Source organism: Sus scrofa, chromosome 2, assembly GCF_054392235.1.
Source record: "Sus scrofa isolate SSC_HxYL_T2T_F1_AM1 chromosome 2, Sscrofa_HxYL_maternal_Yorkshire_Landrace_v2.0, whole genome shotgun sequence".
Lineage (NCBI taxonomy): Eukaryota > Metazoa > Chordata > Mammalia > Artiodactyla > Suidae > Sus > Sus scrofa.
Window position 1 is genome coordinate 91,444,598 of NC_139384.1, and position 15,167 is coordinate 91,459,764.

Sequence of the window (15,167 nt, forward strand, 5' to 3'; positions counted from 1 at the left end):
AACCTCATGGTTCCTAGTTGGATTTGTTAACCACTGCACCATGACAGGAACTCCCCACACAGACTTTTTAAATGGATGTTGGCTCTGCTTCTCACCTTTTTTCTTCTTAGAGATAGTTTAGTTTGAAATTAACATGGTTTTTTTGTCTGCTTATTGCTTACTAGCTGCATCAGAGATGACAGCAAAATATTAGGAATAACACTTAACTACATTCAGAACCAAGAGGAATTTATGTTTTGGTTTGTGGGTTCTCAAAGTTGGGTTGTCTTCAGATCTGCCTGTCATTAAGCAGTTTTTCCCTATTACTAGCTCTTACTAGTTAGTTTTAAATTGTCATTCATGAGGTCCTGTTGCATAGGGTGTCCTTAAATTGAATTTTGTGCACGTTTTGTCATTGACTTATTTTTAATCTCAGAACAGACACTTAACCTGGTTAAGTATCATCTTTGATTTTTGTCAATGGTAGAGATAAAAAGATGTGTACTTTGCTTAAGGTACAAGAGATGTTCATTGAAAGTTGCACATGAATAAGTTTTGATACACAAAATAATTTTAAATGAACTAAGAGAGCCATTTTCTAAGGAAATTCTTGAGTTGAATTATTGTATAAAATGAATTATTTTGTGATAAGAACCACCACTTTCTCAGGAATTTGTTTTAGCTTATATTTTCTTTGTTGGCTTTTCTTAAAAGTGTGGTGTATTATATTAATCAGTAACCTTATGCATGTGAGATTGAGGGACGTTTTTAATGTTTATAAACTCTTCAGGCAGCAAGTGTTGTACAAATGTTACCATATGTCATATCTAGTTTTCCCCTAGGTTGCATATAACCCGTTGGAGTCAGATATGTAGTTTTCTTACTTTGGTTTCTTTCATGTTTTTTTCCACAGAGACTCATACTTAATTTACATATTAGTCTAGGTTTGGCCCTGTAACTATTTTTAAACTTTTGGTAGCATATTGTAAAAGTCTTTACTTATTTTTACAGTTTACAGTTTTTATGAAAGTGGTTTCTCAATTCATTTGAAGTTTATTTGGATTATTGCCTAATGATACCCACTAAGAGACCCCACTACCAAGCGCTCCAGTTTTGACAGGAGCATTCAGGAATGCTGTGTTATCATTGTGAAAAGATAGCATTACTTCTTCTCCATCTGGGACTGCAGACTTACACCGTCCTACTGGAAAGTCACTCAGTAAGTTTAGGATGATGGCATGTGACCTCACACTGGGATCTTGCGGGAAGAACCTGCAAATACAATAATATTAAAGTCCCTAATGAGAGGAAAATTAATGAAAGAAGAAAAAGCAAGCCTTTCATGACTGAGGTTAGATAACTTTTATGATCATGACTTGCTGTCATTAGCCTGCTAATTAAGTCCAACTGTTTGCCGATATAAACTCCTTCTAGAGATCACTAAAGGTTTCTCTAATGTTAATGTTCCTTTTGCCGAGAAAGTATAGCCACTTCTCCATGGAGCCAGACTTCTGAGTCTCTCTTTAAATATATAATTTAGAAGCTATATATTGAAATTTGTCCTAAATGGGTGAAACACAGATTGAGTATAGTAGTCCTTCTTACCTATTTTGTTTTGTTTCATTTTTTTTTCTTTTTCTTCCTTTCTTTTTTTTGGCCTCACCCATGCCATATAGAAATTCCCAGGCTAGGGACTGAATCTGAGCTACAGCTGCAACCTACACTGCAGCTATGGCAATGCTAGATTCTTTTACCTTGGCTGTGCTGAGCCGGCATGAACCCGCACCTCTGCAGTGACCTGAGCCACTGTAGTCAGATTCCCACTATAGTAGAAACTGCTTGTTTCAGATTTCAGACAGTTCCAGGGGTCCGATATTCAAAATTATGACATCATCTAGTGAAGAAGCAGGATTACAGCCTAATGCCTGTTGTGTATGTTGCTAGCATTATTTATTTCTATAGAGCTAATGCCCTCTTAATTTGTTTCTGTAGTTGAACATTTCAGCCAGTCACAGAAATCCTTTGTTGTTGCTGTTGTTGTTGTCCTTTTGCCTTTTCTAGGGCTGCTCCCGCGGCATATAGGGTTCCCAGGCTAGGGATCTAATCAGAGCTGTTGCTGCCAGCCTCCACCACAGCCACAGCAACATGGCATCTGAGCCGCATCTGCGACCTACACCACAGCTCACAGCAACGCCAGATCCTTAACCCACTGAGCAAGGCCAGGGATTGAATCTGCAACTTCATGGTTCCTAGTCGGATTAGTTAACCATTGTGTCACGACAGGAACCCCACAGAAATCTTAATTACTTTTTACTGTTATAGTAGTACAAGCGTTAAGTAACTCTTATTTTATTAAAGTATAGTTGATTTACAAAGTTTCTTCAACTTCTGTTATACAGCAAAGTGACCCAATCACACACGGTTTCCCGTGCTGTACAGTAGGGCCTCATTGCCCATCCATTCCAAATATAACAGTTTGCATCAAAAAAACCCCAAACTGCCTGTCCATCCCATGCCCTCTTCTCTCCCTGCTGGGAACCACAGGTCTGCTGTCCTTGGCTGTGATCTGTTTCTGTTTTGTAGATAGGATCATCTGTGTCATATTTTATTTGTTTTTTTTTTGTTGTTTTTGCTTTTTAGGGCTACACTCGCGGCATATGAAAGTTCCCAGGCTAGGGGTCGAATCGAAGCTGCAGCTGCTGGCCTGTGCCACAGCCACAGCAATGTGGGAATCAAGCCATGTCTGTGACCTACACCACAACTCGCAGCAATGCTGGATCTCGGATCCACTGAGCAAGAACGGGGATCAAATCTGTATCCTCATGGATACTGGTCAGATTTGTTTCTGCTGCCACAATGGGAACTCCCTGTGCTATATTTCAGATTCCACCAGTAAGTGATATCATATGGTAGTTGTCTTTTTTTTCTGCCTTGCTTCACTTAGTGTGAGAATCTCAAATTCCATCCATGTTGCTGCAAATGGCATTAGTATATCTTTTTAGGGCCTCTTCTCAGGCATATGGAGGTTCCCAGGCTAGGGGTCGAATCGGAGCTATAGCTGCCAGCTTACGCTACAGCCACAGCAATGTCAGATCCTAGCCACGTCTATGACCTACACCATAGCTCACAGCAATGCCAGATCCTTAACCCACTGAGCAAAACCAGGGATTGAACCCGCAATCTCATGGTTCCTAGTCGGATTTGTTTCCACTGTGTCACGACGAGAATGCCCTAGTATATCTTTTTAATGGCTGAGTGGTATTCCATTATATATATGTACCACATCTTCTTAATCCATTCATTTGTCGATGGACATGTGGGTTGTTTCCATGTCTTGGCTATTGTGAATAGCACTGTGATGAACATAGGGGTGCATGTATCTTTTTCAATGAAAGTTTTGTCTAGATATATGCCCTGTAATGGAGTTGCTGGATCATATGTTCTATATTTATTTTTTGGGGGTACCTCCATACTATTTTCTATAGTGGTTAAAACAGTTTGCATTCCCACCAACAGTTAAGGGGAGGGTACCCTTTTCTCTACACCCTCTCTAGCATTTTGTTTTTAATTTTTATTTTTTCTATTATAGCTGATTTACAATGTTCTCTCAATTTCTGCAGCACAACAAAGTGAGCCAGTCGCATATGTATATATGTACATAAATTGTTTTTCTCACATTATCCTCTATTACGTTTCATCACAAATGACTAGATATGATTCCCTGTGCTATATATATAGCAGGATCTCATTGCTTATCTACTCCAAATGCAATAGTTTGCATATACTAATCCCAAACTTCCAGTCCATCCCACTCCCTCCCCCCAGCATTTGTTATTTGTTGGCTTATTAATGATGGCCTTTCTGATTGGTGTGAGGTGGTACCTCATTGTAGTTTTGATTTGCATTTCTCTAATAATTAGCGATGTTGAGCATTTCTTCATGTACCTGTTTTTTCTTAACAGACTAAAATGTCTTTTTGGTAGTATTTCTCAGGGATGCTTGACTAAGAAAATTTTGAAATTTATTCACTGTAAGCCTTTTTCCAAGAAGATGATAGAATATCTGTTTCTATCCAATTGTCAAAAAACTATGGTGTATTAGAATACAGATAACACTAGAAATGTATTTAATCATTCTTTGATGATTGAGAAGATGCCTCTGTGTCTTTCACATACGTTATTTGCCCAGCATTAGCTCTCATTGTATTTACGAAGCATAGAAATACCAGTTAGATGTATAATGCATATAATATAAATAATAGAGAACTTATTGAATTGTGTTCTTAGATAATTTCTTTTCTAGATTTACTGTCCTTCTTTGAAATATAGTTACTATTCTTTTGTTATATTAAGTGATAAGTGTATACCAGAAGTTGGCGAACCCTTTCTATAAAAGACTAGTAGAAAATATCTTAGACTTTGTGGGCCATACAGTCTGTTGAAATTACTCAGTGCTGCTGTTTTAACTCAAAAGCAACCATAGACAGCATAAAGAAGAATGAGTGTGCCTGTGTTCCAGTAAAACTTTATTTTCAAAAATAGGTAACTGGCTGGATTTGGCCCATGAGCTGTATTTTGCTGACCTCTCAACTAGACTGTGAGGATCCCCGTTGTACATCTTCTATTGCTAGTGGCCTGTTCTGTGCTTGGAACTTCTATAAATATTTGTTGCATTTAATATTAAATGAATAGTTACCGCTTAAATAAAGGCATATCTTTGTTGAGAATGTATTTTATTTCTGCTCCCAGGTTTTGTCTTTTCTAATCATCCCTTTAACCTCAGAATTAGCATTGGCAGTGTTTTCTTTTGTGTCAAATTAAATATACTTTAGGTTCCCATTGTGGCGCAGCAGAAACAAATCCAACTAGGAATCATGAAGTTGCGGGTTTGCTCCCTAGTTAAGAATCCAGCATTGCCGTGAGCTCTGGTATAGGTCGCAGATGTGGCTCTGATCCTGTGTTGCTGTGGCTGTGGCATAGGCCAGTAGCTGCAGTTCCGAATTTGACCCCTAGCCTGGGAACCTCCATATGCCACAAGTGCAGCCCTCAAAAACAATAATAATAATAATAATAAAATAAAATAAATATACTTTAAAACCAGAACTATGCTGGAAAGAAGCCAGATGGGTTAACTAGTGAATGAAAAAACAAAATTGTGATGTATCCACATAGTGGAATACTACTCAGCAGTAAAAAGGGATGGACTACTGATATATCTAACAACATGGATGCTTCTCAGGCACATTATGCTAAATGAAAGGAATGAGACACAAAAGGTGACACAATGTATTAAATCTTTTTCTTTTCTTTCTTTTCTTTTTTTTCCACTCATGGCATGTGAAAATTCCTGGGCCAGGGGTTGAACCTGCATCAGGGATCAAGCTTGAAGCAGCCTGAGCCACAGCAGTGACAACACTATATCCTTAACCTTCTGAGCCACAAAAGAACTCCCTATATTATTTTGTTTTCCATTCTAGAAAAGACAAAACTCTTAAATAGACTGGTCATTGCAAGGAGCTGAGTGGGAGAGGAATTGACTACATAGGGGTATATGAGAACTTTGGGGGACTAGAAATATTTTATCATGATTGTGGTGGTTATGTGATCTAAATGATACAGTGTATATATACATTGTGTACATTTGTACTGAAAATCAGTGAATTCTATTTTATGTAAATTATGCCTCAGTAAAGGAAAAAACTATATTGCCACTGTAGTATTAGCATAATCTAAGCTTTAGGGGTGAAAAGTGTTCATTTTTTTAACTATGAGGATACAAAATGAAAATTAATGAAGTTTTAATTTTTTTAAATTACAGAGACACAGCTAAGTTCCCCTGAAACTTTTGACCTTGAAAAAGAAGGCTTTCCAGATAGCAGAGAGACCCTGGATGAAGTAAGCATAATGGCAGATAAGGAGGTGAATATTATTTATAATTTTTCTCAGTGTTTTCTTTCTACTGGTAGTCTTCTCTCTGATGCAATATTGACCTTGGATGAAAAAATTTAGGTGACTGAGGATTAGACTTTTTAGGACATTTATCATAGAGATAGATTCTTATAGATGAGTTCAGCAGTATTTCTGAATGAAACAGTAGGTACCATTTCTTAGGTGTTTTAATATGCTTTATTATTTTTAGTACAGATGGGGAAATGGAGGTTTAGGATGTTTGAGTAATTTGCTCAAATTCAAACTACTAATAATGGTAGAACCAGAAGTTGAATACAGATTTGTCTCCAAAGTCCTGGAATATTTCTGTTGTATACTGGTAAGTAACAGAGATAAACAGTCTTGAAACAAGTCATTACATTTATATTAAAACCTGACTTTCAGCTCTAATTTCTAGACTGATCATAAATGCAAAATCAGGATAGCAACATAATAAAATAGGCAAATCTTGGAGTTCCCATCATGGCTTAGGGGAAACGAATCCGACTAACATCCATGAGGATGCAGGTTCGATCCCTGGCCTCACTCAGTGGGTTAAGAATCTGGTGTTGGCGTGAGCTGTGGTGTAGGTTGCAGACAAGGCTCAGATCCCTCATTGCTGTGGCTGTGGCATAGGCCGGCAGCTGCAGCTCCGACTTGACCCCTAGCCTGGGAACCTCCATATGCCGTAATGTGGCCCTAAACAAAAAAAAAAGCAAATCTCTATTTGCAGTATTAACTTTCCCAACTTAAGTATCTGACGTTATCCATAAAGCTTGACTGAAATAAGTTCATACTTCTGAGTCAGTATCTATTTTTCATATTGAGTCTGATAAGCCAATTTAAATACCAAGAACTCATTTAAAGAATTCAGAATCTTTAAAATCTGGAGTTGTTGTTGTGGCGCATTGGAAACAAATCTGACTAGTAACCATGAGGTTGCGGGTTTGATTCCTGGCCTCACTCACTGGATTAAGAATCCAGTGTTGCTGTGAGCTGTGGTGTAGGTCCCAGACGTGGCTCTGCTCCTGTGTTGCTATGGCTGTCATGTAGGCTGGCAGCCATAGCTCCTATTCGACCCCTAGCCTGGAAACCTCCATATGCCATGGGTGCAGCCCTAAAAAGAAAAGAAAAAAAATCTTTAAAATCTGTTGTGAAAAGCAGTTTGAGAATTTAATTTTTCTGCAGAAATAAATCTTTTGGTTATATATTTGTACACTGTTTTATCCTGAGCAACTTTAAAAAGCTTCACTCTCTTATTCCTCTTTATACTCTAGGCTTTTTGAAAATAGTTTTTACAGTAGAAGTTAGATCCCTTCCTAGTTTCTGTATGGCAGGTAACTGGGTAGAAATTCTGCTTTCATGAATCATGCACACTATTTGGTTCTCTGCAATCTGATCTGTCACAACTGACAAACCAAGATTCCCTGATGCCAGTGGTTTTAGGAAAGAGATGACTAGCTACTGAAGACAGATCCTGCTAGATAATATTAAAATGGCCTCAGCTTCTTTTCCTAGAGAGGGACCAAAACCTAAATGGGGATGGGGTAATAGCCTCTTGTTAACATAGCCATCCTAACATGTAGAAGAAGCTCTGTAAACCTTTAGTTAATCAAGGCTGATTTCTTCCCCATCCACAACTTCAAAGGAGATTGTTCTTTGGGGCAAAGAGCATGAATCCTATTTAGATGTTATATATGTCTGTAGCACTACACAGCAAATGAATGGAATTATATTTCATGATCAATGTCCTCTTTTTACTGTTGCTGTTTGCTGATATCTGTGGATGCTCCAAATAGTTTTAGAAGTTTCCATTAAAAGAAGTTAGAGATACTGTATTTTTTTAGTCGTTGAGCAATCACTAATTACAAGTTAGGAAGATAGTATCTGGTATTTTAATGTGAACAGTGATAGTATCTTATTGGGTGTGGATTCTTGCCCTGTGTATAGGGTCATTTGCCCTAAATGTTATGGTGTAGTACAAGAAGCTTGAGCATTAGAATTAGAAGGCATGGTTTTGAGTCCCAATCCCACCACTTAACTTTGTGGCCTTGGGCAAATTAACTGTTTCATTAATTTATTTGGCAGATGTTATAATATGTATATTGTGTGTCAGTCAGTGTTTTAGAGTCTTGAGATAATAAGGTAATAAGAAAAATATAATTCTTGCCCTCAAAGGGACATATAAACATAATTATAATGTCTGACAAATGTAATATCAGAGGTGCCTAGGGCTTTAGGGGAGCATAGAAGAGTAATGCTTTTCTGAGTTAGTTCTTCATATAAAATGAAGACATAAACAGCCTATTTTACTGAGTTGCTCTGAAGATTAGATAGAATATAAAATATATAGCAGGGGTGTGGTACAAGTAGAAGTACGCATGTGGAAATGCATTGTACTTTATTGTGGCTGTTCAGTGATATTAGCTTACTCATGACAGAGATTTGCTTGACAGTATTTGAGGTATTTGGAATACCCTGTCAGAACTATAGTCCCTCTTGATTTGATTTCCTGCAGTGGTCAGATTCTTTTGGAAATAATGTTTTTGGAATATCATGCCTGAGAATTTCCCTTAGTTGGGGTCTCAGATATTCTGAAGAGTTAACAGACCTTATTCAGAGTCAAATACAGTTAACCCTGAACAACGAGGAGGTTATGGGTGCTGACTTTTCGTGCAGTTGAAAATCCAAGTATAACTTAGAGTGGGCCCTAGGTATCTTCATTTTCTTCCTTTGATTACATATCCATAGATTTAGCTAACTGCTAATCGTTTAGTACTGTAGTATTTACTGTTGAAAAACATTTTTGTATAAGTGGAGCCATGCAGCTGTAGTCAGTTTAGTTAGTTGGGTTTTTGTTGTTGTTTGTTTTTGCTTTTTTAGGGCCACACCAGCGGTATATGTAAGTTCCCAGCTAGGGATCGAATTGGAGCTTCAGCTGCTGGCCTACACCACAGCCACAGCAACTTGGGATCTGAGCTGGGTCTGTCACCTATACCTCAGCTCTCGGCAACACCAGAACCTTAACCCACTGATTGAGGCCAGGGATCAAACCTGTGTCCTCATGGATACTACTCAGGTTCGTTACTGCTGAGCCACAACAGGAGCTCCAGTGAATTGGTTTTTTTTGGTTTTGTTTTGTTTTGTCTTGTCTTTTTGCCTTTTCTAGGGCTGCTCCTGCGGCATATGGAGCTTCCCAGGCTAGGGGTCCAATTGGAGCTGTGGCCTACGCCATAGCCACAGCCACAGCAACGCCAGATCCGAGCCATGTCTGCGACCTACACCACAGATCACGGCAACGCTGGATCCTTAACCCACTGAGCAAGGCCAGGGATTGAATCCACAACCTCATGGTTCCTAGTCAGATTCGTTAACCACTGAGCCACTATGGGAACTCCCAGTTGGTTTTTAAGTAAACTGTTCTAAGAGTTCCGTGGTAAGAGGGGAAAGATCTAAATAGTTTTCTAAGCTACACGTAAACTGGATGGGAAACAAGTAGGGGAATTGGTGATTATAGGATGTACTCTTATTTTCATTAGGTCTGTTTCTTGAGATGAGGTTTCTTTTCAGGCCAGAAGGTCAAGGCCAGCCTTTAAAGATAGCATGATTTGGTGTCCAAGAGCCTCTTTTGAGAAATACCTGTATAATACTTTAAAAGAAGTAGAAGCAGCTCTGCAGAGACTCAATCCCTAACTGTCTAAGTCCTCATAAAAGCTTTTTTGCTTGTATTTTCTCCTCTTGAGGCTCTTCCATTGTAGCTAATATTTAAATAACCTATTTAATAGTGCTGGAAAAAGACTTATTAATATAAAAATGTTCAGGAACCTTCTGGGTTGCTATCTGTGATTGGAAGTAGTCTTGTATTCACAGTAAAATAATAATAGACAGACTACTCCCTCTTAAATACTACATTAATAGTTGAAGGTACCTTCTCTGCATTTTACAGAGCTGGTGATGAATACAAATGAGTATAGTACTGGGTGTGAGCACCAGTGACATTCATGTCATATAACATTTCTGGGCTTAGTGAACTTTAGAATGGCAAGTAACTGTTCAGTTGCTGCTAACTTTCAGTAACTCAAGACTACTTGCAAATTATTGAGTACATTGATTTTTTTCTCCCCTCTGCTCAAATGGCTTTACATTCATAAGACAACTTTTCCTTGTAAAATTTATGAACAGAGGAATCTGGGCTTTGTGAGAAGCTCAGTGACTAAGCTTGGAATGAAATACATCTAGAAGGTCTAGACCCACTTGACTTGGCTCACATCCTAGAGAATAATAGTAGAAGCAGAGCTCTCCTAATACCTGGCAGAGTCAGCTTGTAGGAAACAAAGTAGAGGGACTACTTTTTGTTTTTGCCTCAACATAGTGGAATACCGAGTGTTTTGATGTCACACAGACCTGGGTTTGAGTCCACATTGTTCACTTTTTTTGTGATCATCAGGTTATTTTGTCTTTCCAAGCCTCAATTTTCTCTCTCTCTCTCTTTTTTTTTTTAGGCCTGCACCCTCAGCATATGGAGGTTCCCAGGCTAGGGGTTGAATCGGAGCTGTAGCTGCCAGCCTACACCACAGCCACAGCAATGAGGGATCTGAGCCGCGTCTGCAACCTACACCACAGCTCAGGGTGATGCTGGATCCTTAACCCAGTGAGTGAGGCCAGGGATCAAATCTGCATCCTCATGGTTCCTAGTCAGATTCATTTCTGCTGCACCATGACAGGAACTCCTAAATTTTCTCTTCTGTAATACAAGAGCTAGTGATATCGCTGCCAGTTGGGTTATTAAGAGGGATGGATGTGGAAAATGCTTGGCTATATGTCTGACATAGTATGGGAACTCAACTGTTCTTAGTTCCTTTTTCATCTTTGTTTTTTTCTCTTTCTTTTTAAGTAAAAGGTAGGTATGTGTTGAAAAAAACCTTTTTGGCAGTTTTAGGAATTGTTTTACTTGGTATTTATTTAGATGGCCTACTTCCCTCTCTGCTGGGTCACATTCACAAGTAGTAAATTTTAGGGATGGCCTAAACTTAGAGACCAAAAAAGAAAAAAAAAAAATTCCAGTTGGCTGAGAGCTCAAAATATCTATTCACCTGCAGTTTTGGTTCTATTTTGTTCTTCTACCAGAAGAGGGTTTATTTTTTTCCCCTAGTAAGGCATGACAGCCCAGGTACTCCTTGCTCTTAAATGGAAGCAGTGGCGATGCAGGACAGTTTCACATTGATTGGATAGGACACGCTGTCCTTTGAAGCAAGTGTTAAGCAGTAGTGCTGCAGTGCTCACGCATACTGTTGAATTAATTGCTGCAGAGTTCTCAGCTCTGACCTGTAAAGGTAAAATAAAATTGCCTCTAAGAGACCAAGGCAACTGTGTGAAAAGTGATGACTACAAAACACTGAGAAGAGGGTAAGAGAGTATAAGGATGGCTTTGTCAGAATTGTCTTAATGATTTTCTTCAGGCCTTAAATATTTGAATCTTAGTTGTATTTCCTCTTCAACCTGGAAGGCACAAATAAAACACAAGAGGTGGTTTGTTTTATTGGTATAAGCTGAGGCCTAGGTTCTTAGTTAATAATTTTTTTTTGTCTTTTTGTCTTTTCTGGAGCCTCTCCTGCAGCATGTGGAGGTTCCCAGGCTAGGGGTCCAATCAGAGCTACTACATCTGCTGGCCTACACCAGAGCCAGAACAGTGTGGGATCTGAGCTGCATCTTTGACCTATACCACAGCTCACGGCAACACCGGATCCTTAACCCACTGAGCAAGGTCAGGGATCGAATCCACAACCTCGTGGTTCCTAGTCGGATTCCTTAACCACTGAGCCACAAGAGAAACTCCTAGGTTCTTAATTTAAATTTTAGTTGTGTTGCTTTTGCTCTTTTTTTTGTTTTTCCCCCTAACTCCTGATGTCTGAAGTCACCTACAGTGATCATAGTTCTTTTTGTGGTCTGTTTGGAATTAGGTTTTTTTTCTTCCCCTTTTATTGGGATATAATTGACATATAGCATTACGTAAGTTTAAGGTATACAAATAATGATTTGACTTATATACATGATGAAATGATTATCACAGTGTCACATACATGACACAACTATTATCACATCCATAATCTCATATAGATACAAAACTAAAGAAATAGAAAAAATTTTTTTCCTTGTGATGAGAACTCTTAAGATTTATTCTCTTAACAACTTTCTAATATATAACACAGCAATGTTAATTGTATTTATCATGTTGTACATTGCACCACAAGTACTTATTTATCTTACATCTAGGAGTTTGTCCCTTTTCACTGCCTTCACAGTTCTTTTGTGAGCATGAAAAAGTATCTTTAAGATGCTGTTGATATACAGACTGAAACTCAAGCAGACACAGCATACTGACCCAACGAGAACAGTGCTTTATGCTTTACAGTGTAACAGAGGAGAATGCTGTTAGGTTTTGGAGCAAATAGTCCTTGGTTTGAATTTCAGTTCTGCCACTTAATTATTTGTAACTTTGGGCAAGTTGCTTTACTGTTTTACACTTTTCTCAAGTGTAAAAAGAGTATGTTAATACCTTTGTAAGATTATCATGAGGTTTAAAAGAGTATTACATGCAGAGTGCCTAGCACATAGTAGACAGGCACTGAAGTAAGTATTAACTATAGTAGTGTATCTCCCAATCTGCTGCCCTGAATTTGGCAGAGTGATTGGTTTTGTCTCGTTGAAAGTAAGTGAAATATGGGATGGAGTTTCTTACAGTTTTGTTTTTGTTTTTTGAAAAGATTTTATAAAGTAAAGCTGTTATAATTGCCATTTGTCATGTTCTTCAGGTTGATAACAGGGAAGATGCTAAGAAGGAAATACATACTTCTACCTTCTCATCTAGTACCCAGGTATCCTGCCCACTATGTGACCAAGGCTTCCCACCCACAAAGATTGAGCGACATGCCATGTACTGCAATGGGCTGATGGGGGGAGATACAGGTAAAGCCAGACTCTTTTCTTTGACTGTGTGGTGGCTTTGTAATCCTGTATAATACAGTGCAACAGATAACTCTTTTTCAAAGTTAAAGTTTTTTTTTTAAGTTTTATTGAAGTATAGTTAATTTACAAGGCTGTGATAATTTCTGCTGTATAGCAGAGTGACCCAGTCATACATATACATATATCCATTCTCTCTGATTCCTTTCCCACATAGATTTGGGTTTTTTTTTTTTTTTTGTCTTTGCTATTTCTTTGGGCCGCTCCTGCGGCATATGGAGGTTCCCAGGCTAGGGGTCGAATCGGAGCTGTAGCCACCGGCCTAGGCCAGAGCCACAGCAACGCGGGATCCAAGCCGCGTCTGCAACCTACACCACAGCTCACGGCAACGCCGGATCGTTAACCCACTGAGCAAGGCCAGGGACCGAACCCGAAACCTCATGGTTCGTAATTGGATTCGTTAACCACTGCGCCACGACAGGAACTCCGTTTTTTTTTTTTTTTTTTAATTTAACTAATTCTGTAACCCTTTTCACATTCTTTATCACTTTGTCAGGTTTACTATTTTATTGCACATATCTCAGGAGAAGGGGAAGGGAAAAATTAGCTTTTAATGTTTCAAACTTATTCTTTGCTGTAGGCAGGTCAAAGATCAATGTGATGCCATGGACCTTGCATTTCAGCTTACTCAAATATTGAAACTCCTGTGGAACTTGAGGAGCTAACTTCTAGAGTTGCTTGTTTTTCATTCAAAATAATTCCCTTGTGGGGTTTGTGTGTGTGTGTGTGTGTGTGTGTGTGTGTGTGTGTGTGTGTGTAAATTCTACCTAAAGACAGTCAACAGCTGAAAAATATCCCTGATTTCCATTTATGTCCTACATGTTTCTGCTGCATCACCCTAGAACTGTTGGTTATTTCTCGAAGAGTGCACCACTCTTGATTTTGGTGTGGTATGAAATATCGGCCAAGAGAATCTGCTTATTCATCCATAGCCCTTGAAATCTGATCTTGCCTTTCTGTTTATGACTTTAAACTCTAAATATAATAGAATATGTACAACTCTCTGTGGTCTAACGTGGCTGACTGTAATAATCCATATGTTAGATAATTGGAAGTGTTGCAATAGTTTGCTCAGTGCTGCTTGGTTCCCATAACTTAGAGACATTTATTTAATCAGAATTTGTATAATTGTGAGGTATTTTATAAATTATGATTTTCAGGAAAGAAAGGCATATGTTATTTAATTTTTCTGAAGTAATATACTACTTATTAATAAGAAAGAACATAAACTAATAATTTAAATTTGTTGATTTTTATAATTTAAAGTAGTACATGTTAATTGTGATATGAATAGCGATAATGATAATAATAATGACTTATGTTTGTTGAGTACTTAAAATGAGTCAGGCACTGTTTACATAAATGGGACCATGTCACATACATATAATTCTACAGCTTGCCCCCCACTTTTTTTCCTTTTTTGGCGGGGGTGCTGCACTTGAGACATATGGAAGTTCCCAGGTTAGGGGTCAAATTGGAGCCACAGCCATAGCAACACCAGAACCAAGCCAAATCTGCAACCTACACCATAGCTCAAGGCAATGCCAGATCCTTAACCTACTGAACAAGGCCAGGGATCAAACCCACATCCCCATGGATACTAGTTGGATTCGTTACCGATGAGCCACAATAGGAAACCCCCCTTCCTTTTTTTTCTTTTGACTGCACCTGCAGCATGTGGAAATTCTTGGGCCAGGGAACAAACCTTTACCACAGCAGCAACCCAACCTGTTGCAGTGACAATGCCAGATCTTTAACCTGCTGTACAAGAGATTCCACCTTTTTTTATTTAGCAGTAAATTTAGATCTTTCTATGTACAGGTATGTTTTTTTATATGGTTGAAAATCTGACTGTGTAAAATTTTGTTTTGCTTTTTCTACTTACAGCATAAACATTTCCCCATGTCACTAAAAGTTATGCGTAAAATATTTTTAATGCCTATATAATATTCTGCAATCTGAATTGCCTCCATTTACTTAATTGTTGTATATTTAGAACGTTTCAAGTTACCATGTTATATCTGCATGACACTGAGCTTTTTGTATCTAAAATTGTTGCTGCTATTTTCCAAGGATATATTTTTAATTTGGATGATAGTTTAAAAAAGATGGGCTCTGAAGTTCAATCAAGTCTGAGATTGAGCCCCACTTCTGTCACTTAATAGCGTGTGACCCTTTCCTAATTTCCAAGCTTCTCTTAATGCATCTGTCAAACAATAGTAATGATCTTAATTTGGT

At 38.4% G+C, this 15,167-nt stretch overlaps 1 protein-coding gene across 26 annotated transcripts in view; it reads left to right on the forward strand.

Moving 5' to 3' along the window:
* Nucleotides 1-15,167, forward strand: part of UIMC1 (ubiquitin interaction motif containing 1) — a 140,094-nt gene that overhangs the window by 83,797 nt on the left and 41,130 nt on the right. For 24 of the 26 annotated variants that reach the window (XR_014834622.1, XR_014834678.1, XR_014834677.1 and 21 more), the window contains 2 exon segments: nt 5,797-5,897; nt 12,719-12,872. Coding sequence is in view for 22 of the 26 variants with exons in the window: in NM_001097447.2 (NP_001090916.2) it covers nt 5,797-5,897; nt 12,719-12,872 (255 nt within the window). In the remaining 4 variants the exon portion in view is untranslated. 26 annotated transcript variants of the gene reach the window in all.